General features: G+C 43.3%; 1 protein-coding gene across 1 annotated transcript in view; it reads left to right on the top strand.

The window, feature by feature from the left end:
* Window positions 1–26,929, top strand: part of PRR5L (proline rich 5 like) — a 73,533-nt gene that overhangs the window by 22,434 nt on the left and 24,170 nt on the right. Inside the window, exons 2-5 of the mRNA XM_050955561.1 lie at window positions 1,753–2,056; window positions 2,773–2,853; window positions 8,053–8,101; window positions 23,307–23,364. Coding sequence (XP_050811518.1) covers window positions 1,887–2,056; window positions 2,773–2,853; window positions 8,053–8,101; window positions 23,307–23,364 — 358 coding nt within the window. The 5' untranslated portion in view covers window positions 1,753–1,886. The remainder of the gene's footprint in view (window positions 1–1,752; window positions 2,057–2,772; window positions 2,854–8,052; window positions 8,102–23,306; window positions 23,365–26,929) is intronic.

Consider the following 26,929-nt stretch of genomic DNA (forward strand, 5'->3'; position numbering starts at 1 on the left):
TCTCCAGTCTACCACCCCATTGAGCATCTGTGTAGAATTTAGGCTCATCTTGCAGCAGATTAACTGAGTTCTGCGTCATTTAAAGCTGCAGTGCCAAGAAAAAAAATGAATTGGAACATCACTGCTGCATGTGCCACAGAGCTCTTATCCAAACTGTACTGAACGTGTGCAAAGGATCTGGATGAAGCTTTGGACAGAGATGTATAGACTTCAAGTTCTTTGGGGTGATGACTATTTATTAGTGTCTGGTATAGCACTGAGAACATTCTTGGTGCTTAACAAGAATGAGGTTCACGTCTTGTTATTTTCTTTAAGATGATTCACCAATCTGTAGTCATAACACAGTGTTCTGATACCCTAGTAATGAATGGCATCTCTGTGGAAAAAATGCAGTGGTGAAGAGGGTCACAGCAACCATGCCTAAATCAGTCAGGCTCTTTAGCTGTCATAGATTCTGGGGCTTCCTTGAAGTCTGAGACAAGGTCCTGAGGACAAACATGTCTTAAATCAGTAGGTCATAACCTGGCAGATGGATATGAAGAGTGGGGGTGGGGAGGTGAAGTCATCCTAAAACAGGACTAGTTTGGTAGAGAAAAAATGTGCCTGTCACCCATGAAAAGGTTAATTTGAAAGCTGCTAGAAAAGGGTTCATGTCTTCAGGGAACGACCTGTCAACGGGAATTTGTTGTGGTGGTGCAATGTTTCTAAACTGGATTTTCACTGGCTGACTATATTGTCTTTTGCTAGCCTGTTGGAGGCATAGTGGAAAAGAGAGGTTCCTGCCTTCCATCTGTGCAGCTTAGCTAAGCATAGCTGTTGTTTTCAAGCAGTTCAGGGGGGAAACTTCTAAAGTACCATCTCTCCAAATACTACAGGAGGAGATGAGTAGGAGGTGGAGTTGAGAGGCTTCAAAAGTTTTGGCTCAGTGTACGAATTTTTGAGAGTTTATCCAAATTCCACCTAAATTCTGACCCTTCTTCAGTTTACCTAGGGCTACTTAATCATCTCTTGGAAGATGACAGTTGGGAGGGAAGTGTTTCTACATTTTAAACTTCGTCTATCAGTTGCACCTGACTGTGTGGAGTAAAACCTCCAGGCCTCCTTTTGTTACATCACTGATTCTCAAATCACTTTTCCAGTCCCCTTATTTTGTTCCTTGCAAAGGGTGTTTGGGTAGCCTTCACTTCCTCCCCACCATGTCCTCACGCCCCAGAAACGTTACAGATGACATTGTCTCTTCATCTTCTTTCTCCCTGTACGTTTGTTTGTTTCTTCTGTTCTCTGTGTCTTCCCCTCCATGCTGCCTGGGATGGGCATGGCGCTAGTGGCTCCAGATTGAAGTGGCTCTCACAGAAGTATTTAGGCACTTACGCTCTCACAGCAGAGCTAAATTAAATGGGAGGAGAGAAGAGATACTTGGGCCATTGAGCTGCTACCTAATTCACATGACTTGTTCTCATGGCTGGCTGCCATTAGGTACTGCTGCAGGGGCAGGATGGGAAGGGGGGGCTGCTTTCAAAGAGCTACCTGCCACTTGTACTAAGTGTACACTTGTGGGAGGGGTGGATTAGGGGGTATGTAGGTTTCCATGCTCCTTTCATGTGCCCTACACCCTTCCTTCTCTTCACCAGTCTTCAGAAGTATTTTGTTTCCTGAATGCTATCTTGGAAAACACCTATCTTAAGGCATTTCATACTGTGCATGTTTGTTTAGGCCCAGCAATTACGAATCAACTCTTTGCTTTTGTTACAGGCTGAACCCTTGGATTTGAAGGAAGGAAGCCCAGTGTTTGCCGGAGAACTCACAACCTTGATACCTTCCTTAGTTTGACCTTCAAGAGGGGAAGACTTCTGGCCCCCTTTACACCTTTCAGTCCAGCTGAATCTATGACTGGGGGTTCCACCCTATCCCCACCCTTTGCTGTTCCATTCCAGAAAATGGGTTCATTTCGAAGGCCCAGGCCTCGCTTCATGAGCTCCCCAGTGCTCAGTGACTTGCCACGTTTTCAAGCAGCACGACAGGCTTTGCAGCTTAGCTCCAACTCTGCATGGAACAGGTGAGGCCCTGCCAGTACCAGGCCTGAAGTAGCTCTGTTTGTAAAAATCTCTAGATTTTGACCTCAGGCAACTGATCCAAGGTATTGCAGACTTTTTTTCAGCTTAATCAGTCTGCTAGTGAGGATGAATGAATTTTGGGTGCTCCTCAGATTTTGTCTGCATTGGGAAACTGACTCATTGTTGATACAAGTTGGTTCTAACAATCTTCAACTGTCCTTTCTTTAATGGTGTTGAGAGACTGTGTTCATCTCCACTAACAAACAAACCACTTACACACTGGTGCTGTCTACAGAACTTGCTCCAATGTGGACAAGAACCCACAAATATTTCACATGCACTGGTTTAGTTAGTCATCTAACCCAGGAACAACGCTGGATGCTTTGGGTTAGGTGCTGCAGGAATCCAGAAGCACTGGTACAGCCGTGATTGTAAGACATATAGTATGTGGATGTGCCACAGCCCAGAACTTTTATGCATGTTGTGTAATGGTTTTCCCCTTAATCACTGTAGATACATTTGTCTCCCCTGAAGAACACAGACAAACAAGAGCAGTGATTTCCAGGAGAGAAAAAGTGGAAGTATATAAGTGCAGTTAAACTCCCCACCCCATTATGTCCACTCAGCTGTTGGCAGCTAGCTCACATTGATTGGTGCGTTAAATCATCCTGACGTGTGTTATTTATGGATGTTATACTGTCTTATTTCTCTTTGGCAGTGTTCAAACAGCAGTGATAAATGTGTTCAAAGGGGGAGGCTTGCAAAACAATGAACTTTACACCCTCAACGAAAACATCAGGTATGTTGCCAAGTTGTGTGCAGAGAGCCCTTTTGGTGTCAACCAGGTGGTGAGGTGCGGTGGAGTTTTGTGGAGGAAGGGGAAAGGCTGTGTTCAACTTCCTCTTCTTTTGCCATTGAAGGGTGGGAGATATGTATCTAAGGTTTAGAATCTGCTGTTCTGACCTGCATGGATGCACGTTGATTTGGGTAGAGGGGATTTTTTCCCTTCTTTGGGATTTTATCTTCTTTGTTAGATACTAAAGCAGTCTTGCCAACTCTTACAATTTTTTCATTAGCCACATGATATTGGTGTTTTTCCTAAAGGTCCAGCTCCCAGAGTCATGTGATTATGGAAGACTCTCTGCTTTCTTGTAATAAATAAATAAATAAGCTACTAGCCCTCATGGTGATGAAGAAAAGCTTGAAAACGTGAACCCTAATGGTTCAAAGCTAGAAGATTCTTTTTATTTGCCTAACATTAGTTATTTTTAAAAGCCCATGATTTTTAGGCAATGTTTGAATGCTTATGGTTGTCAGAGTTGATTCAGCTAAGACCTCACAGTCAAGGGTGACTTAAAAACCCACTCTACATTAGGCGACTCGAATCTTGGCTGAAAACGGACTTCAGCAACATGTCTGCAAAATGGTTTACTTTCTTATGGAGACCAGACCGAGCTATTTTCAATATTGTTGAGACACTGAGACTGAATTTTGGTTCTACTTTGATTCTGTGGTACAGTCTATTCACCCTTTCACTTTCTGGTCTTTTCTACATTGAGAAATTTTCTTATTTCAAAACCTGCTGAATGCAGCATCAAAACCAGTTCAGTGAAAAAGGCCCTGGCTGCTTGAATCCAGGCCTATACTACAACTCCCAACTGTTTTTAATATCAGTTTTGCTAAACTGGTTTGAAAATGGGTTCACATTGTTAGTAAAACTTCCCCAGTGTAGCTAGGCTACACTGACTGAAGCTGTATTGAAAATTTTTCAGTCTGGTCTACCTGAGAACTTTAAACTGATTTCAGTACTAGTTAAAATACTTTCCTGGGGCGGACACCTGCAGATATTACTATTATGTGGTGTTTTTCCTACCATCAGCTGTCTCATTACACATGTACTCAATTTGAATGTTGTCACAGAAGGGGAAGTTGACACCTTTTATGTAAAAGATTAACCATGTGGCATTATTGCAGTTCTGTTGTACACTAAGTTCAGATGGCTGTTCTAACTGAAACCCTTATTTTCAGCAGCCTAACCAACCCTTTCCCTTGTTTCAAAATAAAACCTAAAGGGCACGAAACTCTTCCCACTTTATCTCAGTCCAAAGGTCAAAGCTTCATAAAATTTCATGCAGCCACTTTTAAGATCCTCTGAGTAACAAAACCGTACCTTCCATGCCTTTAATTACCTCTGTAGGTGCTGCCACAGGACTCACAAATCCCCAGATTTAGTGCCCCGTAAGGGGAGCTGCATTTGATCTACATGAAGAAATAGTTTAGAAATAAATGTCTTAATGATTTCAAAATAGTGTAGTCTGTGGTACATTTGGTTTATCTTGCTGAAATTAATACAGACTGTATAGCGCTTGTTAAAGAACAGGATTTTTTTTGGTGAAATTTAGAAATAGTCCCACCACCTTTAAATGCAGAGTGTGTTCCTCTAGAGAGACACTTCTAGAGCTTGGGAGCACAATCATGAAATAAACACACTTACTTTTATTTAATGTTCTAAGTGTTCCCAGTGTTGGTAACATCTCAAGAGTGTCCGTTCTTAAAAAAATAGCCTCCGAATTCATTGGATAGTGTATTAATTTCAACCTACCGAGCAAAGGATATGGATTTGCACACACAGAGATCTGTACTCAGCACCTGTGATTCTAAATCTTTTTTCTGGCAAACTGTCAATAGATGTGCACACTAGCCTGAGACCTGGCAAAGAAACAAACCTGGTGAAAGGCTAGTTCTTGCGTGCCATGAGATTGAGTCAGTGTGTTTTCCTGGTTTGTATTACTTGGTTCATGTTACCCACTGACATCGCCCAATGCAAGATGTTTTTTAAAAGAAAAAACAAAACCACTAACGGCATCCCACCGATGCTCCACGGAGCTTATTTACGTGATATGGCGGAGGAATGAGAGGGCGCTAAATGGGGTAGCAAAGATGAGAATAGGGAACAAGAGAGTGGTAACATTCTGCTCTGGATCGCTGCCACAGAGTTTCCCATCTCCCTGACATTTGAGATTGCTTCAATAGCTCCTCTTTTGTTTTCCTGTAGTGAAGAAGTAAGGAGCTCAGCAAGGGGAAAGCTTGGTCTATACTTAGGTCAACATAGTAAAAACCAGACCCCTGACCTACATAGTTATGCCAACCTTAGTCCCAGTGCAGAGGCAGCTATGTTGATGCTTCCCGTGATGTAAGTATTTTTGTTCGGGAAGGCAGTGTTCCTGCACCAATGGAAAAAACCCTTCTGTTGGTATAGGCTGCATCTGTGCTGCGATGCTATGCTGGCATAGCTAGGCCAATATATCCTCCATACCATAGACACATCCAAGGAGACAGAATGTTGTAGAGAGGTGGAATTTCAGGAAGCAGGAAATGAGCTGGCCATAGTTAGGCCATGTCTACACTACAGGCCCTGTAACGATGGAGCTACAGTGCCGCAGGTGTGCAGCTATAGTGCCATAGTATAGATGGAAGGGGGTTTTCTATTGCTGTAAATAATCTACTTCTCCAAGAGGTGGTAGTTAGGTCACCAGAAGAATTCTTGAGCCTCATCTACTCTGGGGGTTAGATCAGTTTAATTATGGTGCTCAGGGTGTGAATTTTTAACACTGCTGAGGTATGTAGCTAGGTCCATCTAAGTATAGCTCGTGTTAGTGTGAGACAATTATGATTCCCCACTGCAGCAGGTGCCAAAATATATTGGTTCATGTCTCACCTTCTTAAAATGTTGTGAGGTGAATGGCTGGAACATCAGCCTCACGTACCACCAGTGGTACATGTACCACAATTTGAGACCCCCTGCCTAGAGCCTTCAGTTGCAAGGGAGAGGAATTGTCACCAGTGCTTCACTCTCTGAGTCCTCAGATTCATTCAGCATCCACTGACTAAATATCCTGTTTTTTCACATCAGTGATCTGGCTGAAGCCAGTGGGAGCACTTCTGAAAATCAGGCCCCAAAAGACTAACCTTCTTATAGTTGCCATCCCCTACAGAAAGAACTTAACAGTGAGTCTGAGTCTCTTATTCCAGCCCTGTCCACCCTTTAAGGAAAGATTCTGCTGGTAAACAGGGATGTTTAATTTTAGTGTTGTGCAATGCAATCACTCCTGCAAAATGCCCGAAATTGCCAAATTAAACAGGTTGACAAAATACAGTCCTGTTCCAGTCGCTCCTGATGCAGCATTAGGGTGGTGTTTTCTCCCTGTCATTGAGCCCATATAGCATATTTCTCCCCATCCCCCACATTCCTTTGCATTAGTGGGAGATAGGTACATATGCTGAAAACTCTACAGACCTTCGTTATCATCCAACAGACCCTCATGTGTGTACATATATGCAGAGATCTAAGGAGAAACATGTACACATAATACATATGTTCCTATATAAAGACCTTTATACATCCTCAGAGGGTTGAAGTACCAAAAGATAATTTTATGTAAGAAATATTTTATCTTGAAAATTGACTTTTTCTGAAGACTGCAAAAATAGTGGTAATATTGTCTAGTGCTTTGAACATAAACCTGGGAGTCAAACATCTCCCTAACTCTAATATTAGTTCCATTAGAGACTTTCTATATGACTTCTCATGAAAGGTGTGGAGAAAGTGAATAAGGAAGTATTATTTACCCTTCCCATAACACACAAACCAGAGGTCATCCAGTGAAATTAAGAGGCAGCAGGTTTAAAACTAGCATAAGGAAGTACTTCTTCACACAATGCACAGTCAGCCTATGAAACCCATTGCCAGGGGACGCTGTAAAGGCCATAAATATAACTGAGTTCAAAAAAAGGATAAACTTATGGAGGATAGGTTCCTCAATGGCTGTTAGCCAAGATGGTCAGGGACACAACCCGTGCTGTGGGTGTCTCTAAACCTCTAACTGCCAGACGCTATGACTGGATGACATGGGATGGATCACTCTGTAATTATCCTGTTCTGTTCATTCCCTCAGAAGCATCTGGCATTGGCCGCTGTCAGAAGACAGGCCATCGGACTGACCCAATATGACCATTCTTATGTTCTTACCTTGTGCACAGTCACCTCTCGGTGCCTCAGTATCCCCATCTGTAAAATAGGCATTACAGTACTAATCTTTTGGGCATGCTGCAACCCCTCCCCCATGTTTGGTTTGAAAATCTATTTAGTCAAAAAATTAGCATTTAAATAAAAAACAGCAACATTCTCTCAATTTAATAACTTTCCTAACGCTCCCTCCCCTCCCCCCGGAAATATTGTGGATTTTTTTTGTTTAAAGGGAGGGTAACAACTTTCTCTCACTTTACTTCCCCTGTACCCTCCATTCTCCAAATGAAGACTGTGAGTGGGGGAAATCCCCTAAATTTGAAATGAAACAAATTTTTGCAAAGAAATTTTGTTACATGGTTTAAAACAAAAAAGGTAAAATGTTGACTACAATTAAAAGGGTTTATTGTTTAAAAAAAAAAAACTTTCGTGCAGTAGGGAACCATGTTTTTCAGCCACCTCTAGTTGTAAGGCCTTTCTATACCGGACTTTAGGGAAGAGGATGAATTTCTCCCTAGTCTGTACATAACCTCCATTGGCATTATAGAAAGTTATTACATGCAGAGACATGAAGGGAATCTACCTTTGACCAGAATGACTCTCTCCTTTCTTCATGGTGTTCCACTTACACATATCAGGATGTCTTTGGTATGACTATGGAGGTGATGGCAGAGTAAATTTGTGTATGAGCGAAGGAGTTGTTTCAGAAAAATTCGGTGTGATGAAAATTTGTGTCAGAGTATAGAACATTATATGTGATTATATTATACCCTGCAAGATCCGGGGAAAGTGGGGAAGGACAAAAACTGGAAGACATAATGGTGTGCCATAGACCTATGTAAAGTCTGGGGGTTGGAGGGGTGTATCCATGTCGAGGAGGCAACTGCCTCCTTTGCCCCATAGCGAATGACACCCCTGCCTGTGATAAATGACCTGCAACCAGTTTATAACTCATGTTCCGTTTCTTTTCAGACGTTTGCTGAAAAGTGAACTTGGATCCTTCATCACAGATTATTTCCAGGTAAGATGTGTTCCTTAATAGATAACTAAACTTTGCTCAGTTTTTAGTTTGGTTTAGTTTGCTCTTGAAAAATAAATAGAATCACTTCTTACAAGTAGGTAGCCTGCATTCAGTGTTCTCTGCCACACAGGTTCATGGAATCAAATACAGTATCTGGATTTTTTTTTTTTACTAAGGGTTGCATAGTCTTATGTTCAATAGTATTTGTTGTTATACATAGTAAAATAAAGATGACCAGCTCCCATGCTTCAGTGTGTGATGTGATCACCTGCTGGGATCAGGAAGGAAATGCCTCTCCTGATCTCTCCAGTAGAGAACTGAGTGCACTGATGGTTCTTTTTGCCTTGGGTTGGCAGCAGTCTCTAGTGGTTAGAGCACAGGACTAGGGGGCAGGGGTGGAGCTGGGTTCAGGAAAAAAGGTGATCTGCTCCCAGTTCTGTCAATAAGTTGATGTACTGCCTTGAGTAAATCACTTCCCCTCTGTGAACTAGGGCTGATGCTCACCTTTTATAAAGTGCTTTGAGAACCCTTTGAGATAAGTGCCAAGCATGGACTGGATAAACTAATATGGTACGGGAATTCCTGTGTTTCCAACACAGATGCACAGTTTCTCAGAGTGTAACTTAACCCCCCTCCCAAATATTTAGAAATAGTGGATGAAAGTTTCTCTCTCTAAAGGCGGGGGAACGAACTCTGCCCTACCCTATCAGCAGGAATTTAGTCTGATCACTATCATGGGATCCCAGAAATGTAATTCCAGTTTGTGGTGGAGGAAAAATCTAAAGCCTGGAGAAGAGGTACAGTAATTAGTCACAAATGTGCACAAATGTAACAGCCTTTAACTAATAATGTTATTATCTGTGGTCAGATGTAACCACATGAAAGTGTGTTTAAGATGAGTGCAGGGGCATGCTGATGGTTTCAGTACTGCAATCATTCAGTGGCGCTATTTAAAAAAGAGCAGGACTGCTGAGAACAACAGGGATTTCAGTGTTGGTTTTATTCTCTACCAGTAAAAGAGAAGAAAAAATTGCACCACTTCCTGAGGTGGCTGAAGTAGCTTGTGCACTGTGTCAGTAGTAAAAAAAATAACTGACTGGTGTTGTTTCCTTTCAGTATTAGATTGCATGACTTTAAAAAAAAAAAAAAAAGTGCTGTTGAGTGAAAAATAAACTCCCGTGTTGCGGGCAGCTGTGTTTCATCTCTTCAGACCCTATCTTCACAACCCTCTTTACTGGAAGGAGAAAACTTTTGCTTCACCTAATGGGAGGACATTTCCTAGAATGTGAGCCAAGAGTCTAGCAGCAGTGAGACAGTAATGCAGTGAGTCCATATTACAAAGAGTTTGGTCTGAGTGGAAATCCACTATTACCGTAACTGGCTTTGGGGTTTTTTGTTTTTTGTTAAACATTGCAAACCATTATATTTGTTTAGATTTGTGAAGGACTCCAGAAGGGCCTACACAGGTGGTCGGATATTACAGACAGGCCTGATATAAAAACTTCAACACAAGAGAAAACATACACTTGGGTGTACATCTACACTGTGATAAAAGACCTGTGTCGTGGCCATGGCTGACCCAAGTGAGCTGACTTGGGCTCGGAGGGCTATAAAATTGAATGGTTGGTGTTTGGGTTTGGGCTAGAGTCCAGGCTATGAGAACCTGTGGTCCCACCCAAACCTGTACGCTGCAATTTTTTAGGCCCACAGCCTGAGCCCCCTGAATCAGCTAAACCGGACTCTGAGACTCAGTGCTGCCATTTTTTTATCACAGTGTGGACAAGTGTGAAGCAATGCATGCTAGAAGGAACAATATAAAGTGCTAGTATATAAGCACTAATTGGCTCTGAATGTTCTATGTTCTGGACTATACAGAAAGAGGCAAATTTTGTTTTTTAACTTTGAATAAGATGTGCTTACACTATGCAAGCCAATCAGAAAAGTCCTGGAGGACTTAGGTTCAAACACTGTCTAGGCCAAATGGATACCTGTGACATTACCTGATGCTTACTCAACCTCTCCACAGTACAAGCAATGATAGAATAGGCCATATAGACTAAAATCCCCTCTGATCCTTATTGACTGGGCCTCCAGTTCAGGGCCAAGTCATATTAGTAAGTGGAACCTTGCCTTGTTTTGTGGATAACATGGGGATTCTTTCACCAAGGCTGTCAATCAGTAACACTGGAACTCAGATAGAATTGTAAAATATATCACTTTGATAGAACAGCAGAGTAATGATATTATTATATTATTGGCCCCTAAGACCATAATCAGGATTGGGATCCATATATGCTCAGCACTGTACAAATACAGAAGACATGATGGTCCATGCCCCAAAGAGCTGGCAGTGCAAGGGCTAGTCTACACTTGAGTTAATTTTAGGTTGTTGGGATGGGGGTGGGGGTTGCACTGGTATAACTACATTCATGCAGCGGCACCAGTCCAAACACGATGAATGTTTTTTCATTGAAGTCAACAGGGCCAGAGTTTTACGTCTAGTATAGTGAAGTGTAAAAATGTGATTTGCCCCAGTCTGGCTCACAGTGATGCAAAAAAGATTCAGTGCAGGCATTCCATAAGAGGACAAGCAATATGAGATCTAGACTAAAGAAGGAAGCAATTTATCTTCCCTTGGCGTGTTTGTGAAATTAGAAACTTACAGTGCACATAATTGACTATAAAAAGTTGACATCCCTTTCCATGGATCTCTGTTCAAGAAGTAGCAATGTAGTGGAATGGGGCAGTCTATGTGTTACTAATCAAACTATCTTGTTGGGATTTCTTTATCAGAAAAGAACTCTTTTCTCATTAGGTTCTCTAAAGTTCTCTATTTTTGTTTTCCACCTTCCTTTGCATGTGTCACTTACTGGTTTAAACTTGAGTAAATGGTGGATTCTCTGTAACTTGAAGCATTTAAATTAAGATTTGAGGACCTCAGTAACTTAGCCGGACGTTATTGGCCTGTTTCAGGAATGGGTGTGAGATTCTATGGCCTGTGATGTGCAGGAGGTCAGACTAGATAATCATGATGGTCCTTCTGGCCTTAACATCTATGAGTTTAAAATGTACAACCTGCTCTCCTCTGTCCCAAGGATAGATCCGTTTTCCCCTCAAGATGATGTGCGCAATACTCTAGTGGCAAGCAGGACAATTACCTGAATCTTCCAAAGTTTGAACATTATAAAGTGCCTTCAACGTTTTTTGTCCTGTTACGTTGCAGAGTACACTACACTATTAGTAAGTGCTAAGATAATTGTCAAATCATATTTTCCATAGTTTGAGTGCTGGCTCTTACATTATTTTTAAAGAATTGTTTCAACCACTGAAGGTTTTCCATGGAACATAGTTCAATGCTAAGAAAAAGCTAACTTTGTGAGTCACTTGAATTGGTTGCTCAGAAGTAATTTTACCAACACTCATGGAAATTTCCAGTTCTTACACTGCATGGAATCTTCAAGAATGGAATGAGCTAGTAGGTATCTTCATATTTCTTAGATTGTCCTAATGAAGTCTAGGGAGATTTTATCTTCAAAATCCCCATGGCCCCAGTGTTATCAAGACTGTCTTGTAGTTAAACCTAACCGTAGTATAACAGACTAATGCACCCACTCATATAAAGATCTCAGTGGAACTTCAAATGTTTGATTCGGAAGGAGGTTTGTGTTACTAATCTGCTGCCTTAGTAACTTTAGAGGAGATATAGGCCATGTTACTGAAAGTGATCTTTGAGCTTTTAAAGACCAAATAACCAGCACCCAGGATATTCCGCCACTCCTGATTTTCTGCGGGATCTACCCTGTGCTGAATGTTTCTGAATCTACATTTTCAGTTATAATCTTGCTATCCCTCATGGATGTGAAGAAAACCTTAAAAATGTAAACCTATTGCAGATTGACATATTGATACATTATGTACCTGAGTGTGCAGGCAGCCTGAAATGATAGCTTTGGCTGGGGTGAATTGCTGCTTCTCATATCCCAGTGGGTTGCTAACTCTCAAATCCAGTGGTGGAAAATGTAAACGTTAAGTATTTAACTGCTGACCGCTTTAGCCAAAATACCCAGCAAATGTGCTTACCCCAAACTGACTCCTTCTAAGGTTTGGAAAACCAGGCTGTTCCTTGCCCAGCTGCCAAAACCTCCAGCTTCCTGCAACATCTAACACACAAAACTGTGCTGTACTGAAAGCATAGAGACAACATAAAATATATTTACTTTGACATCAAAATCAGTAACAGGGTTCTGTACTGATTGTATTCTCATATTTAATTTAATCAAAACCTCAATTTCTTAAAATTGAAATGAAGCTGCTGCTGAATTTTCAAGCCTGTGGCACCAGAGGGTTGCAGAATCCAGAGACGTTGATCAAGAGTTTAGGTCCAGTTTGCTGAGGCATATACAGAGTTTTGCAAATAAACCATATATGGGATAGCTAAATCCCCACTAGGGTGTCCAGATTTTCAAAGAAAACAAACAAATTTGTGCTAGAGCTGTGCTTAAAAAGAAAAAAAAAAAACAAAAATCACATCTCCTCCTCTATCCTACCCAGTTCTTGAAAGAAGAAGATGATGATTTTAGCCCAAATATTCTGTAACACAAATCTGCTTTTTCTCCTGCTGATGGCCATGGCCCCTCTATCCTATGCCCAGCCTATTGGGTTAAAACTGCATAAGGCTGAAGCCTTGAGGAGCCGAGCCAGAGGACTAATAAAATTTCCCCTGCACCTCACACTTTCCCCTGCTAGGCTCTTAGGGGGACAGCTCCACCAGAGACTCCTTAGGATTAGTCCAGTCCTCTGAACTTGGAGGTTCTTAATAGGCAACGCAACTCTAATGGGCTGTGTGTAGGATATGATCCTACTAGAGGGCCCAGTCCTGCATGGTGCAGGTGACTGTGGAAGGTGTTCATCACCTTGCAGGGCTAGCCCAAACCTCCTTTGCAGAACTGACTGATTCACCAGCAGGGACTCTGAATTTTAGTTGTTTCCACTAAAATTTATATGAAACTGTGGGCCCTGCTTAGTCACTTTACTCTGAATTGCAACCGTATGTGGGCAGGAGTGTTGTCCGTTTTCCCTGTAGCTGCTGTAACACTGAAACACTGTGGGCTGGATTCTTACAGTAACACCCTCTTTGTGAAAGGCTGCAACTCTGCCTGGCACACACTCTGTCCTCTTTACTCATACTTAGGCCTGGTTCACACCTCTGAGCACCCTATCTATGCCAATGCCTGTATGCCAATCTTTGCCAATCTAATCCCTGATGTAGGTGCAGCTATGCTGACCGAAAAATGTTTCGAATCAAATGTTGACTTAGCTACTGTCACTTGGCAAAGTGGGGTTCCTACAGCGATGGAACAACCCACTGTAGGAAATGTCCACACTAGGGCACTGCAGTGGCATCGTTCTGGTGCTGTAGCTCTGCCCGTTGTGCAGACATGGCCTCAGTCACTTTCTTGCTTTGTCTGCCCGTAAAGCCTTCCTCTGATTTCTTTGCATTAAAAGTAGTGAAAGGCTTGTCCAAGCTCCCTAGATCTAAACTGCTTTTGTATTTTTGAGGCATTGTGACATACAAAGGTGAAAGGTGTGACAGAATACATACCTGTATTCACATCCTACACACTGCTGTAATAATCTTTGTACAAGGTATGCCTTGTAAGGTATCATCTGAAAACTCCTAATTTGCTGGTCAGTATTGTTCTGGTAAAATGTGTGTGGCAACATTGTGTGTGAAGTTACAATATTTTCTTGTATGGTTGTGTTAACACATGTTCCAGACCCCACTGCCCTGCCCAAGCAGAAGTCAGATCTGTCCTAAACAAAGGAAGGAACCTGTGCTTGCCTTAATTTGCATTTAAGCAGTAAAGAGAGTCATCATACAGGAAGGGAAAACAAAGGAAGTTCAAACGGGTGAAAAAATCTGCAGGGAACATCCTTTCACATAGAATCTTTGTCTCCTGGGTCTCAGCTGGAAATATTTTTCAAGAGAGGGACTGAAACGGTAAAAAGAAAGGACAAAAACTCCAATGCACCCCGCTTCCTCTCCCTGCCCAAATCAGTCTGTGCATCTGAGAAGACCAAAGGAAACAGCTATTGGACTTTGGTCCGCTAAAGAGTTTGGTCAGTAACCTTGCTGGAAGCAAGTGGTGAGAATTTGCTTTGCAGCTAAGATAGTTTCTTACGTAGTTACTAGTAAGCATTTTACCTTTTATTTTTCTTCCACCTATTTCTGACTTTTATGCCTCATTACTTGAACTCACTTAAAATCTCTCTCTTTGTAGTTAATAAACTTGTTTTACTTTTTATCTAATACAGTGTGTTGAAGCTGGAGGTCTGGGCACACTGTTTATAATAATAAGATGGCATATTATTTCCTTAAAGGAATAACAGAGTTAATATATTTGTACTGTTCAGGAGAGGGCTGGGCAGTTCAGAATATACATTTCTGGGGGAAGATCTGGGATTAGGGGGTCACCCTGCAGTATAACCCAGGCTGGTGAGAGCTAGGATGCAGCTGCCAGAGTGCAGTTACACACAGACAGTCTGGTGTGGCTTGCATGCTGGAAGGTTGTTTGTGAGCAGCCCAGGTGGGAGCTTCTACTGCAAGGCATTATAAGGCACCCAAGGTTGCAGGGCAGGGGTGACAGAGCCCCGAATAGTCTGGATTGTGCCCTGGTATGTCACAGGTCTCTCTTCTGCTCCTGAATGTTGTGGCTTATTCTGTCTATTGGGCCAAAATAAGCTCCCATATCCATCCATCTAGCTAAATTTTGGAGAGTTTCAGGACTGAACTCTGCAGCTAAGGCCCAATTGTGGTTTTAAAGCAACTCCTACAACTGGGAAGATGTGCATCTACAATCTGGAGCTGTACAGAACTGGCAAATGGCTTTCTGAAAAATTCTGGGAACACAATTTTAGGTGATGCTTGTCCCTCAGATGTCTGTTTCCTTGCAAAATTTGATGCCAGAGCTACATGTTCAAAGCAGGACCTGTGCAAATTGATCAGAGATGGAGCTTGTATTGAGCTAAAGGAATTATGAAATATGATGTAAAAAAAAATTCAGTGAAACAGGCTAAATTTTTTGAAATTGCTATGGAAATGAGACTTTCATTTTCAACAGTTGTTTGTCCTTGGTGAGCATATTTTTTAGAAATATAGGACATCTCTAGTGCTGAAATTTGAAGGGAAAAGAATCCTGAAGTCGTTTCTGATTGTGTGTGTGTGTGTGTGTGTGTGTGTGTGTGTGTGTGTGTGTGTGTGTGTGTGTAAAGAAGGAGAGGCATGTTGAAGAATGTTAATTGCTTTCTTTGATTAGTTGAGTATCAGAGGGGTAGCCGTGTTAGTCTGGATCTGTAAAAGCAGCAAAGAATCCTGTGGCACCTTATAGACTAACAGACGTTTTGGAGCATGAGCTTTTGTGGGTGAATACCCACTTCATCAGATGCATGTGTTCGCCCACGAAAGCTCATGCTCCAAAACGTCTGTTAGTTTATAAGGTGCCACAGGATTCTTTGCTGCTTTGGTTAGTTGGAGAATTCGTCCACCCCCTTTTGAACTTCAGGAACGTGGCCACAGGCATATGCATCTTCAAGACAAGATGTGAAACTGGTTGTGATGGCAAAATATTCCCCTGATGCTTTTCATAAGATTTGGAGTGTTAACTGTAGCATCCTGGCCAATTTCCAGCTCAGGTACTTGCATTCTGCCTACTTAAAATTCACCCTCCAGATACAATTGGGGAGGTTTGCTTCATTCCCCTACAGGAGAAAAAAACTTCCGTGCTTTGTCACTCGGACAAAGAAGTTGTCACCCACCAAGTGACTGCATTTTACTGATGGGCATGTGACTCCCTTTGGGAACTTTCTAGTCCAACAATGTTCATACAGAGCAGACAAGACTCAATGTTTGAGGCTTTATCCAAAGAGCCTCCCTGCCAAACACCTGCCCCCAGCATGTGCATGCGCTCTCTCTCTCTCACTCTGACTCACTCACTGGAAAATGTATTGTGCTCATCTTTCTTGAGGAGAAAGATCTGAGTTGACTTGGCTGGGATTCTTGGCCCTCTCAGATGCTCCTTCCAGCCATAGACCTGTAACAGAGTTACTGTGATTTTATATGCATTATAAAAACGTGGGAGTTCTCATCCTATCAGACTTCATAAATCCATTTGTTTGTATCTGCTATCAAACACACACCTTCCCAAACTTACTTGGGCCATGTTTGCGAACTCTTTGGGAGTTAATCCAGGGTTGTGTTCCTTCTCAGTCCATCTCTTTTTCCCACAGTGAAGTAGTAATACAGTGTTTGTGGCACCCATCATTAGACCTACAGCAACTTGTGATGCCCTGACTGTAAGGTTAAAATTTCACTATGGGATCCAGGAGAAAGTTGATTCACAAGGGGAATAATCTCTTACCCAAGCATACAATTCTTCTGTAACAGCAAGTGGGAAGAAGGTGGGTGGGCAGCATAGTTCCCTTTCATATAGACACCAAGCTTGCTTGGTGTGTGAGGCTTTATCTGTTCCTGCTTGTAACTGTGTCAGATTGTTTTTCCCTAGGCTATATCCCTCTTTGTTGCCTATAGCAACGAGGGATAAAGCAGTAATGAGACCTGTAATCTAGATAAGGCCTGGTGCAAACCTTTGCTTCATTCTGTGTTTGTTAGGCCTGGTCTACACTACGCGTTTATACCGATTATAGCAGCGTTAAACCGATTTAACGCTGCACCCGTCCATACAACAAGGCCCTTTATATCAATATAAAGGGCTCTTTAAACTGGTTTCTGTACTCCTCCCCGACGAGAGGCGTAGCACTGAAATCGGTATTACCATATCGGATTAGGGTTAGTGTGGCCACAAATCGATGGTATTGGCCTCTGGGTGGTATCCCACAGTGCACCACTGTGACCGCTTTGGAAAGCAGTCTGAACTCGGATGCACTGGCCAGGTAGACAGGAAAAGCAACCTGCGAACTTTTGAATTGCATTTCCTGTTTGCCCAGCGTGGAGCTCTGATCAGCACGGGTGGCGATGCAGTCCCAAATCCAAAAAGAGCTCCAGCATGGCTCGTACGGGAGATACTGGATCTGATCGCTGTATGGGGAGATAAATCTGTTCTATCAGAGCTCCGTTACAGAAGATGAAATGCCAAAGTTTTTGAAAAAAATCTCCAGGCTATGATACAGAGTCCACAGCACAGTGCTGTATGACAAGTGTAACGGAAAGCCAAAGAATCAAATGGACACTCATGGAGGAAGGGAGGGGGGGACTGAGGACTCCAGCTATCCCACAGTCCCCGCAGTCTCTGAAAAGCATTTTCATTCTTGGCTGAGCTCCCAATGCCTGTAGGGTCAAACACATTGTCCGGGTGGTTCAGGGTATATCTCATCAATTTACTCCCCTTCCCCCCACCCGTGAAAGAAAAGGGAAAAAAATTGTTTCTTGACTTTTCAATGTCACCGTATATCTACTGCATGCTGTGCTCATCTCCCCTCCACCGTTTAATGTCCTGCCTGGACTATCACAGCAGCTGGAGGCTGCCTCTCCCTCATTTTATTTCACTAAAAAGTCAGTGTTTCTTATTCCTGCATTCTTTATTACTTAATCACACAAATGGGGGGACCCTGCAATGGTATCCCAGAAAGCTTGGAGGAGGAGGGAAGCAACATGTGAGGTTGTTGCAGGGACACCCCTAGAATGGCACGCAGCTCATCATTTCTGCGGGATCTGACATCAGGTGGCTGTGCTCTCTGGTTCTCTGATACACTGGTTCTCTAGTACACTTGCCCCATTCTAGGCAGGACTGGCTCTATTTTTAGATATAACATAAAGGAGGAAATGACCCGGGGGGTCACTCCCATTTTTGTCTTTGCGCCCCCGGCCGACCTCAGCGAAGATCAGCCAGGGGCACCCATGACAGAAGCAGACGGTACAGAATGACTGATAACCGTCGCCTCATCGCCAATTTACAAAGGCACAGCAGACAGTACAGAACGACTGGTAACTGTCTTTGCTACCTTGCAAAGGCAAATGAATGCTGCTGTGTAGCGCTGCAGTACCGCCTCTGTCAGCGGCATCCAGTACACATATGGTGACAGTGACAAAAGGCAAAACGGGCTCCATGGTTGCCATGCTATGGCGTCTGCCAGGGCAATCCAGGGAAAAAGGGCATGAAATGATTGTCTGCCGTTGCTTTCACGGAGGAAGGAATGAGTGATGACATTTACCCAGAATCACCCGCGACACTGTTTTTGCACCATCATGCATTGGGCTCTCAACCCAGAATTCCAATGGGCGGGGGCGACTGCGGGAGCTATGGGATAGCTACGGGATAGCTACCCACAATGCAACGCTCCGGAAATTGACGCTAGCCTCGGTACATGGACGCACACCACCAAATTATTGTGCTTCATGTGGCCGCGTGCATTCGACTTTATACAATCTGTTTTACAAAACCGGTTTATGTAAAATCGGAATAATACTGTAGTGTAGACGTACCCTTAGAGTGTATTCATTCCTCAACAAACTACACTGTTGGATTTTTTAAAATGCAAATGTATCTGGCTGAGTGCTTGGTCTTGGGAGGAAGAAGCTTAAATTCAATCTGTTTCCAATCTTGGTGTCTTTTGGCAGTAAAGCAAAGCAGCTCCTGGATTAATCAACAGAAAAACCTGTACTGATAAATGAATCCAAAATCTGTAGAGCGATGAGGTGGGTGAGGTAATAGCTTTTATTGGACCAACTTCTGTGTCACTTCACCTTGAGTTGTCCCTTGGAATATGTGCTAACTACCTATGCTTAACTATCTGTTCAATCTTGTATTTAGCTGTGATACTCTCAGATCCATAGAAGAGCTCTGTGCAGGAGCGATGGAAGCTCCCTAAAAGCAGGGGAGTGTGGGGGCACAAGTGCCCAAACTGTGGCCCTGCCCCCCTCTTGCTGCCCCGAAGCCCTGCCCCTGCGCCACCCCTTCCCCTGAGGCCCCATCCTCATACCATCACTTCCCCCCAAAACCCTGCCCCTGCTCGCTCCCCTCTCCCCTGCTCCCGTTGCTCACCCTTGTGGTTAGTAAAAAGTGATGTGTCCATGGCCCTGTGGCCCCCCTGTTCCAGTGCCCCTTGCTCTGTGTGACTCGAAATCTTGTCTCTCTCTCTCTCACCAACAGAAGTTGGTACAATAAAAGCTATTACCTCACCCACCTTGTCTCTCTCAGATCCTGGGCCCACCATGGCTACAACGGCACCCAAAATCTGTAGTGATGTACCCAGAAAAGTGAATGTGTCTCTCAAAGGACCTGTCTTCACTTGAGACAATTAAAGTTCCACCAGTATTTGCAGTGTAGGAAGCCTGAAGCTTTGTGGGCACAAGGTTCGTCTCCACTATCGAGCAGGTTGGAAAATAGGGGGTGGAATTTTCTGCAGAAATGTTTGACATTTTGTCAAAAACCCAAATCAGAAAGTTGAACTTTTTCACAGAAAACAGACCCTGTTTGCAAAAACCTTAGTTTAGTCAGGCCAGGTCTACAGTACAAACATACATTAGTATAACTACATCACTCAGGGGACTGAAAAATCCACATCCCTGAGCAACACACTTATACTGACCTAGCCCCCGGTACAGACACTGCTGTTTTGACTGGTGGGCTTCTCTCTCGACATAGCTGCTGTCTCTCGCGGAGGTGAATTAACTATGCCGATGGGAGAGGATTTCCTGTTAACGTAATAACGTCTTCACTGAAGTGGTTTAAGTGTAGAGCTGTTCTCACAAACCCCAAATTATCCACTGGAAAAAAGTTTTAGTGGAAAATGCTTGACTAATCCTAGCACCTTTGGAGCTGTAGCATGGATGGAGTGACATCTGCTGCTGGCATTCAAAGCACTGTGTTATGGGACCCTACTAAAAAGCATATTGTAATTGCATTTCTAAATCATGCAAAAGTCAAAGACTTTTGCATGGCTGTAGCATGATGCAGAAACACAGTGCCATCTATGATGTATGCCCAAACCATAAATTGTTTCTGTGGACTAAAGTGCTGTTATCTAGTCCCCTAGCACCATTGCATCCACACTGATCTGGGTAGCTCTGCTTGTTTGTTCCAGGGATGTGAAATTGCCTGCATGCAGCGGCTAGTATGTGGGGAATGGAGCCCTAAGGGCCTATGCAGTTGAATTCCTTAATCTGCTTGCAAATGAGGCACAAATGATTCTCATTAACCTTAGTTAAAAGCTTGTGGATGCCAACAGGAAAAAGCAATGTGCTGGCAAGTCTATGATTGCAGAATAGCTGCTCTTGGCATTGTGAGAATGGCTTCCAGTTTGACAGCTTGAATTTCTAATCTCTGATGACATCCTTGGCCCTTTCTATGCCACCAATTTCCCCATTGTTGGCAACTTTGGAAAAGTACTGGAATAATTAGACCTGCTTTGAACAGGGTCAGATAACGTGGTTTTAGAAAGCCAGCAATAGCCAGCACTCCATCCACATTGCAGCTTCCATACATGCTGTCCAGTCCAAATGTCTTAACCATCTCTGGCTCCATCATATGTATATTCCTTGAAACAAGTTCTGTCTTGACTTGCCTTCCATGCAACATCATTGACTTGAAAGCAGATTTTGGCCCTTTCTATGTATTTGGGGAACTTTCTAGAGGGTGAGTTGCATATGGGATGGCCCCAAATCAAGTTACTGGAGCTGTTCTCTTTCTTAAAGGCTCTTTGCCAAGATTTCAGACTAAATTAAAGATGCCAAGGGAAAAAGGTTGCTTTTTAATCTCAGATATTTCTAGGGCACCTATCAACGTAACATGTAAGTGCTAAGCTTTAATTGCATAAGATTCCAGGGCAGAAGGAGAATGACTGACTGATTTGCCTAGCAGAGAACTTTGGGGTCTTGTTGACCTCAGCAACATTGAGGGGTCAGATTTAACTCTCACACACACACACAGCTACATGGATAAAGTCTTAAGTCTAGTGCATGCATGCGGACAGATGGTCTCTTACATCAACAATCACACTAATATTCAGCTTGCTCCCAGTCCCAAAGGACCTCTCACTTACCCCAGGTCAATTGCACTTTAGATTTTATACCAAAGACAACATTGGTAGTCAATCCTATAATAAACTAACTAAATATTTGTTAGTTAAGAAAAATAAAATAGTTATTTACAAGGTTAAAGAAGATAAACATATACACACACACACACACGCGCGCGCGAGTTAGGCCTGGGCTACACTGTGGGGGATCAATCTAAGATGTGCAACTTCAGCTACGAGAATAGTGTAGCTGAAGTCGACGTATCTTAGATTGACTTAGAATCACTTACTTTGCGGCCTTGTGGTGCGGGATCAACGGCCGCTGCTCCCCTGTCGACTTTGCTTCTGCCTCTCTCCGAGCTGGAGTTCAGTAGTCGACGGGAGAGCGATCGGGAATTGATTTATCGCATCTATACTACACGCAATAAATTGATCCCCGATAGATCAATTGCTACCCGCCAATCCAGCAGGTAGTGTAGACGTACCCTTAGTATTGGATTTCGAAGATGGTAGAAGCTTCTATAATGAGCAAGCTCTGTATGTCCTTTAGAGCTACTCAGGCCAAGCACTGGCAATCCTTTGCTTGTGTTTTAGTAATCCTTGTTCCTCAGAGTCCAAGCAGCTGAGTGCAAGCTGATGGGATGAGTGCTCATGCACTTTTCCTTTTCCTGGGTGTATGTGTGTGGGGACAATCAACAAAGTCTTTTGTCCTCTGATGATCCGCAATGGTTTGCCTAGTGTCTATGGGCCTTCCTTTGTGGGCAGGAGATAACACCTCCTGTGGCAAACTAGTATTTCACACTTCGTAATGCTTCTGTTCTGACTATTTATTTACAGTTACAGTGCAAACACTTAAATATTACTCTCTGCAACATGGGATACAGATATTATAAGTGAGATGAATACATACAGTAACCTACATGCATTTCATGAAGTCTAAATGTTAAACACAGTTTTGTAAATCTAATACCTGTTTTAACAATACTAACACATAGGTGAGTCAGACTGGCTTCCAGCTATGTATTGGTCAGTGTTAAGTTGAGGCCTTGGGACCTTGGCATGAGCTGGCAACAGGTCTGCCAACATCCTGGATGCAACGGTTTTTCAGGCATCTAAAGTAGCAGCGTAGGGATGGCTATGTGCTATGGAGGCCTGTGACTCCTGCTGGTCTAATGGATGCTTCTGTGTTACAGAATATTGTGCGGACAGTGTACATTGGGCATTCAGACTGGCACTGCTTCCCCATTGGTTAAAGTAGAATAGGGGATGAAGGTTGTGACTCTCACACAATTAGCTGTTCAGAGTAGCCAATTCTTGGGGATATTATGGCAATGAAAAGAAACAACAACCTGGTAGATACTACACTTTGTACCGTGGGAGAGAGAGAGAGAGACCCTCCTGAATATCCATTTTGCTCTGATGGTACAGCATTTCCCATGAGCAGGAGGCACATTCTCTATTGATGTAATGCCTGTGGTAGGGCCCAATCTTTCTGAGATGAGAATATGTGCATTACTCGTCTCTAGCTCTTCCATCCAAGGATCTGAAATCATTTCCCAATAATTGATTTTCTTCCCACAACAGTGCTAGCAGATCGGTAAGTGTTAACCCTTTTTACAGATGTGGAAGCTGAGCCACAGACAGTTTAAGGCTGGATTTACAAAGGCATTTAGGCACCTAAAGATGCAACTAGGTGCTTACTGGAATTTACAGAAGTGCCTGAGAAGATTAGGCACCTTTGTAAATTCAGGTGCCTAGCTGCGTTTTTAGGTGCCTAAATACTTGGGTAAATCTGCCCTAAATGGCTTTTCCCAAGGGCACATGGGAAGGCTGTGGCAGTCCCAGGAAGAGACTTACGTGATTCTCCTGACTCCCAGTCTTGTGGCCTAAAATAAGCTCATCTTCCAGTTCACCTGGAAGTCCAATTGTTTTGTGAAATGCTCCATGTATCTGCTGCACCTGTTATGCTGCAAAAATAGCTGTAGGTTAGGTAGGGGTTAATACCATGTGTGAGATTCTTAATGTGCCAAGTCCAGTGTTAGGGCTGAGAGTGCACTGACTGAACTTTAGATACCTGCATGTCAAACAAATAACAGCAATAAAACTCTGTCTTCAAAATTTATTTTAAGTCTTGGGAAAAGCAAATGCATGTCTCTCTCTTCTCTCTTGGCAGAACCAGCTGCTTGCGAAGGGCTTGCTGTTTATAGAGGAGAAGGTTAAGCGATGCGAAGGCAAGTATAGAGAGACTGTTTTGGAATGGGGTCCTGAAGGGCCCTTGTGAGTCAGCCTTTGATGATTGGACAGCTGAGATTCATCTGTTATAACCCCATCATCTCCAAATGATTCACACAACTGGAAATTCTAAGGCCCCTTCTATGGAACTGAGATCATATGCACTGACTAAGCCCAGTTCAAGCTAGCATACAGCTGAACTAGTTTAACATATCCATGCTACCCCTCTGGGAACTACATTGTACTGTAGCCTGTATGTTACTTGCGGGATGTTGGATCTTGTTGAGTCAGAAGCCTGACTGAGGCTTTTCCATCAGCCCCTCTCTTCACCAGGACGACTCGCACATGGTTCTGCAGTGTAATTTAAACCCAGTTTCCAAATGGTGCCGATCCTTGATGTGAATCCTATTTCCCTGCTTTTAAACAGTGTTAAGCCCCTACAGGCTTTTGCCTTATTTCTTAAGATGGTTTGAAAGTGTGCAGAAAGGCCAGAACTCATGAGTCTTGTGACCATACCACAATATCACTAATATCATAGCTTTGTTCTGTTGAAAACCCTGAACAAATGTACTAGAATGAGTATGTGTTTCACCAGGATGGAGATGAAACCCCATTAGGACTCAAACCCTCCATACGTGAAGAGCTAGTGGCCATTCAAACTGCTGGCCCCACAGTGTCATGCTCCAGTTGCATCTGAAGGTCTGGTGGGGGGAGAACAGTGGGACGGTGGCTGTTGTGGTTGATCTTTGGTGATAAGTCACTTTTATTAGGTTTGCCTAATTGACTTGTGCAGCTCTGGCTCTTGAAAACTAGATTGCCATTGCTGACCCAGTTTTGTAGCTTCTGATCATCAGCAAGCCAACTTCCCCATTGACCCGCTTTTTCTGGGTCATTAAATGCCAGTAAAGACACATTCTTGCACTGCTAGATTCCTTAGCACTGCTTTATTTTAAGCTGATATCTCAACCCACGTGTTGCCAGTGAGCAGGTCGGTAATCCCAGTGTGCAGGAGCCGCAGGGTTTGCTAACCTCCTCCTTACAGGGGCCACCTTCCGTTTGACTTACTGCCCACTAGTTTGGTACAATCCTGGAAAGGAGAATATGGGAGGAATGGAATCTGCACACTATATCTAAGGGCTTGTAGACATGGCCACTTGTGTCGGTATAACTCACGTCGCTCCGGGATGTGAATAAGCCACCTCTCGAACGATGTAAGTTACACCAACCTAGTGTGGACAGCACTATGTTGGCGGGAGAGCTTCTCCCAATGGCATTGCTACTCACGGTCAAGGGGAGAACTCTCTCCCATTAGCATAGGGCATCTCTACCAGATGAGCTACAGCTGCATTAGTGCAGCTGCACTGCTGTAGCTCTGCTAGCGTAGACTAGCCCCAAGGGTGTGCTGCACTCAGTATCCTAAACAGGGATCTCTGTCTTGCTGTTCTCACCCCCTCAGCTTTCTAAAGAACAAACACTGGCCAGTTAACAAAACTCTAAAACAAACAGACAAAAAAACCCTTGTAAAACTGTCCCAATTTTTGATGCAGATTAAAACATACAGCTCCCGTTGGCAGCGGGTTTGTGAGTCATCCATCATCATGTTAAAATGAAACAAAGGTGCCAGCATGTGGCTGCTGATTGCTTGGGAAAGATGTTCCAGCAAGACAGACAAGGGCCTTCCTGCTGCCCTTTCATTTGTTTGAAGTGGCATTGTAAACACGGTGCTTGCAGGAGCTAAGATCACTGTGATGCATTTAGGAGCCAGATGATTCATGGAATTTCCAAGCATTGATTTTTTTTTCTTCCCCGTTCTTTCAAAAATTAATCACTTTGTTCCAGAGAATCTAGCTTGTGGTCACTGCAACAAGAGCCACTTGTACCCACTTCCCAGTTAGCTTTGACTTCCAGATAGGGAGCTCTCTTCCCAGCAGTGGGTCGAAGTAATGCCCATGCTGCAGAGAGCAGCAACGTTTTAAGTGCCTGTTTATCTTAATCAGAACTTCTTTTCTTAATGAACCACTTCAGATTTCTGTAGGATTTATGATCTCTTGCACAAATACACCACTTCCCCATCCTAAAGATTATCTTTCCTTTTATTTCCGTTCTCGCACACTGCAACAGCTCAGCCCCAAAACAGGTAGGAGGGGGATCCTAAAACCTATCCACACACTCAGAGACATTAAGGCCAGAAAGGGCCATCATGATCATCTAGTCTGACCTCCTGCACATTGCAGGCCACAGAACCTCACCCACCCATCCTGTATGAGGCCCAAAACTTTTGGCTGAGTTACTGAAGTCCTCAAATCTTAATTTAAATACTTCAAGTTACAGAGAATCCACTGTTTACTCTAGTTCAAACCTGCAAATGACCTGTGCCCCATGCTGACAAGAGGCAAACATCCCCTACCTCCGGTGTCTGCCAATCTGACCTGGGATGAAATTCCTTCTCATCCCCAGATATGGCTATTAGACCCTGAGCATGTGGGCAAGACCCACCAGAGACACACCTGGGACAGAATTCTCTGTAGTAACTCAGAGCCCTCCCCATCTAGTATCCCATCTCCGGCCATTGCAGATATTTGCTAATAGCAGTCAAAGGTGGCCCGCATGCCATTGTAGGCAATTCATACTATCCCTTTTATCAAACTTGAAAAAAAATAGGTTTTTGCCCCCACTACTTCTCTTGGAAAGCTGATCCAAAACTTCACTCTTCTGATAGTTACATAAGTGGTCATGTCTATACTGCCACTTATGTAGGCAAAACTCATGTTGCCCTGGGTGACAAAAGTTTTGCCACCATAAGAGCGCATGTGCACAGCGCTGTGTCAATGGGAGAGCTCTCTCCCGTTGGCATAGAGCGGCTACATGAGTGATCTTACAGCAGTGCAGCTGCATCGCTACAGCGGTGCCTCTGTAAGTTTGCTAATGTAGACATGGCCTACATCTAGTTTCAAGCTAAAACTTATTGATGGCCAGTTTATATACCTTTGTTCTTGTGCCAACATTGGCCCTTAACTTAAGTAATTCCCCTCCCTCCCTGGTGTTTCCCTCTGATGTATTTATAAAGAGAAATCATATCTTCCATCGGCCTCCTTTTTGTTAGGCTAAACAAGCCTAGCTTCTTAAGTTTCCTCTCATTAAGCAAGTTCTCCATTCCCCTGATCACCCTAGTAGCCCTTCTCTGAACCTGTTCCAGTTTGAATGAATCTTTCTTAAACACAGGAGACCAGAGCTGCACACAATATTTCAGATGGGGTCTCACTACTACCTTGTATAATGGCAATAACACTTCTCTATCTCTACTGGAAATACCTTCCCTAATGCATCCTAGGATTACATTGGTTTTCTTTCCTGGTTGCATCACATTGGTGGCTCATACCCCCAGGTCTTTCTCCTCCTCTTTTGCTTTCAACTGATACATCCTTGGCTTATAGCAAAAATTCTTGTGATAGTCCCTAAGTTCACTATTACAGTATTAAATTTCATCCCTTTCCTATTAGTTCAGTTTTCAAGGTGGTCCAAATCTTCTTATATGATAGTCTGGTCCTCCTCTGTACTGGCAAT

The sequence above is a fragment of the Gopherus flavomarginatus genome, chromosome 5 (genome assembly GCF_025201925.1).
Source record: "Gopherus flavomarginatus isolate rGopFla2 chromosome 5, rGopFla2.mat.asm, whole genome shotgun sequence".
In the NCBI taxonomy this organism is placed as follows: Eukaryota; Metazoa; Chordata; order Testudines; family Testudinidae; genus Gopherus; species Gopherus flavomarginatus.